Source organism: Cyprinodon variegatus, unplaced genomic scaffold (assembly GCF_000732505.1).
Source record: "Cyprinodon variegatus isolate N-32 unplaced genomic scaffold, C_variegatus-1.0 Scaffold771, whole genome shotgun sequence".
In the NCBI taxonomy this organism is placed as follows: domain Eukaryota; kingdom Metazoa; phylum Chordata; class Actinopteri; order Cyprinodontiformes; family Cyprinodontidae; genus Cyprinodon; species Cyprinodon variegatus.
In genome coordinates, this window is record NW_015151224.1 from 281,225 (window position 1) to 284,226 (window position 3,002).

The 3,002-nt window shown below is 41.1% G+C and overlaps 1 protein-coding gene across 1 annotated transcript in view; it reads left to right on the plus strand.

Annotated features, from left to right (window-relative positions):
- The window catches only part of eln (elastin), a 41,440-nt gene that overhangs the window by 16,020 nt on the left and 22,418 nt on the right, over window positions 1–3,002 (plus strand). Inside the window, exons 22-27 of the mRNA XM_015395997.1 lie at window positions 8–223; window positions 281–304; window positions 410–439; window positions 1,276–1,491; window positions 2,608–2,640; window positions 2,776–2,937. Of these exons, the coding sequence (XP_015251483.1) occupies window positions 8–223; window positions 281–304; window positions 410–439; window positions 1,276–1,491; window positions 2,608–2,640; window positions 2,776–2,937 (681 nt within the window). The remainder of the gene's footprint in view (window positions 1–7; window positions 224–280; window positions 305–409; window positions 440–1,275; window positions 1,492–2,607; window positions 2,641–2,775; window positions 2,938–3,002) is intronic.

A 3,002-nucleotide genomic window follows, 5' to 3' on the forward strand; every position in this document is an offset into this window, starting at 1 on the left:
GGACCAGGAGGAGTTGGACCAGGTGGGGTTGGTACTGGATATGGACCAGGAGGAGTTGGACCAGGTGGGGTTGGTACTGGATATGGACCAGGAGGTGTTGGACCAGGTGGGGTTGGCACTGGATATGGACCAGGAGGTGTTGGACCAGGTGGAGTTGGCACTGGATATGGACCAGGAGGTGTTGGACCAGGTGGGGTTGGTACTGGGTATGGACCAGGAGGTGTTGGACCAGGTGGGGTTGGCACTGGATATGGACCAGGAGGTGTTGGACCAGGTGGAGTTGGCACTGGATATGGAGCAGGAGGTAAAATGCAGAGCAAGCATATACTAGAATTCTAAAATAAAAACACAGATCATAAAGACACATTTGGTTGTTAAGATTCTTAATGTAATAATGGTGTATTTGCAGGATATGCAGGAGCCAAAGCACGCAAATATGGTGAGACAAGTTTTAAATACATTTACTGTGCTTTAATACATTGCAATATAATCAATTGGACAGCTATATATTTGATTGTAGATTGCATTTTCAGATTGGGGGATGGGAGTGCTTCTGTTGCTTTAGTAAATACACTATTTTTAGGTTAATTTGTGCTGAATCTTTTTGATTTTGATCCAAGCGCAAATGCTGGCAGGTTGGGATCTGCAGCAATGCATCTGGCTAATTTCTGGACTCGTCCAGCATAGATATGAGCTTATTCATGGGTGAACATCTGGTAGATAATATTTCACAAGCCCCCTGATGTACTAACTACCAAGGACCCTTCTTTTCCTGTGCCACGCAGCTCCCATACCCCACTTTTACACCAAGGCATGAGATCTTTTCAATCATGACCCTAAAATAGTTAATGAGAAACTGTTTTGACTTGCAGACAAAGAAGATCCATCGTTGGGACTTCTTTCCAAGAGAGGTGTTCTCAGTCTAGAAAAGATCAGAGTAAAGGCGAAGGCCCAGTAACTTTATGTGTAAATATCTAAGAGCGCATGGCTAAAACACAATCATGCAGTGTGCCAGTGTTGAAAATCAGTCTTGAAGATGTGAATTTCCTTATCCTCACCACCTTGGGTCTGTCAGTGTCTTTCTGACTATTCATGGACTGTTGATATTGACTTGCTCCTTGATGTGGCCCTTGTACCTGTGCTTTTCCCACTCAGTACTCCCATAGCCTAGCTGTAGGCCAGTGTGCCTCCTGATCTTTATGCTGTGTCCCAGGCACGATTGTTTTCTTATAGGCAGCATCAGGGCAGAAATGATCAAACTAATCCTCTTTGCAGGAGTGCCTGGAGGTGTAGGGGGTACCCTAGGTACAGGAGGAGCTGGGGTTGGAACTGGGCCCGGTACTGGATTTGGAGTAGGTGGAGGGATTCCTGGAAGAGGGGGAGTGACAACTGGTGGTGGCCCTGGATCGGGACTTGGGACAGCGGGGACACCTGGTACCGGCATTGGAACAGGAGGAGGGCCTGGTGGCTTTGGACCAGGTAGTGCTGGAGTTAAATACATGGTTTTGCAATAACTCTAGAGCAGTTAGTATTATAGTATTCTTTCTTTTTTTTCTTTTTTCTTTTATTTTTTTACCTGTTAGTCAATTCTTTCCTTCTTATTTCAATTAGGTACTTAAAAAAGAAAATACGTGGTACCTATTTACTTAAAAGGTTGCACATTTTCTTCACAATGAATTATTTTCAATAAATACAGACATAATTCCCAAGATGCAGGTTGACTTTAATATAACTGCATATTATATTCTACATGCAGGTAATTGTACCATATTCCCTTAGCTTGTGGATCTGGTCCCTGATTTTGAACAAATTGAAATAATTCATATGGATATGTGTTACCTTACCTTGCAAGCAGGATCAATTATTGGTAGATTTGCGAATTTACAAACTCATGAAAATACCTTCCACCAGAACAACAGATGCATTAGCCTCGATAAATAAATGTTTCTGACTGATGTAATGCAGTATGACGTCAACACGTCAACCAGAGATGGAAAGCTGAAGCAAAGCAATGATGGCTGCACTGATTTTACCTGGACTACCCTCTATTTCTCTCTGAAAAAAAAAAAGGAAGAGATTTTTGTTTTCTGGATAGGAAAGATCTTTACGTGTTTCTCATGACCAGATTTAGAAAAAGTTTGATTTATCAGTTGACTTTGCCCATTGTGAAACAAATAAAGAATGGGATACGACACAACTGCTAGCGCTTTTGTTATTGGCCCTGTGTGCCACTTGGTTCACCCAGTCAGCCCGAAGAATTGAATTGAATGTCCCTCCCTTTTGCAAACACTTTCAACAGAAGGCTTTCCAGATGGATACATGTAGATCAGTTTGAATTCTACAAAGTATCCATGTAGCTTATACCAGGTTATGTGTTAACAAAAACAACAAATAAGTATCATTGTTACATTTTTTAAAATGAATCATTAGTTGTCAAAGTAGGAAAACACTCATCCAAGCAAAGCATTTGAAAAAGGTTTGTAAAGCTAAAAAGGGCAACCAGAGGACAGACAACAACATTTAATTCAGCATAGAATAGAAGTCAAATAAACTGATGATATTAAAGCAAAACCCTCTTATATATGTTTTCCCTGCTCTGTTTCCTAGGGTATCCTGGTGGTGCAAAGTCTCTCCAATATGGTGGGATTTTATATTTATATCACTCATTTAAACAGGGAACACAAATGTTTATTATATTAGGATAATGTTTATTATATTAGATAGATAGATAGATAGAATCAGTGTTAAATTAGTTTTAAATCCTCTACTTGGCAGGGCTCCCAGGTGGAGCTGGAGCTCCTGGATCTGAATTTGGGGGTCAAGGGACTGGAGGGGTTCCTAATGTCAGCAGAGGACCAGGAATTGGCACAGTAGCTGGAACGGGTTATGTTCCAGGAGGAGGTTATGGAATAGGCACAGGAGCTGGATATGGAACAGGTTTAAAGAAGGCATTTTCATCTTTAAATACATAGTTTATTTTAAGCATGTAAAGGTATAGTATG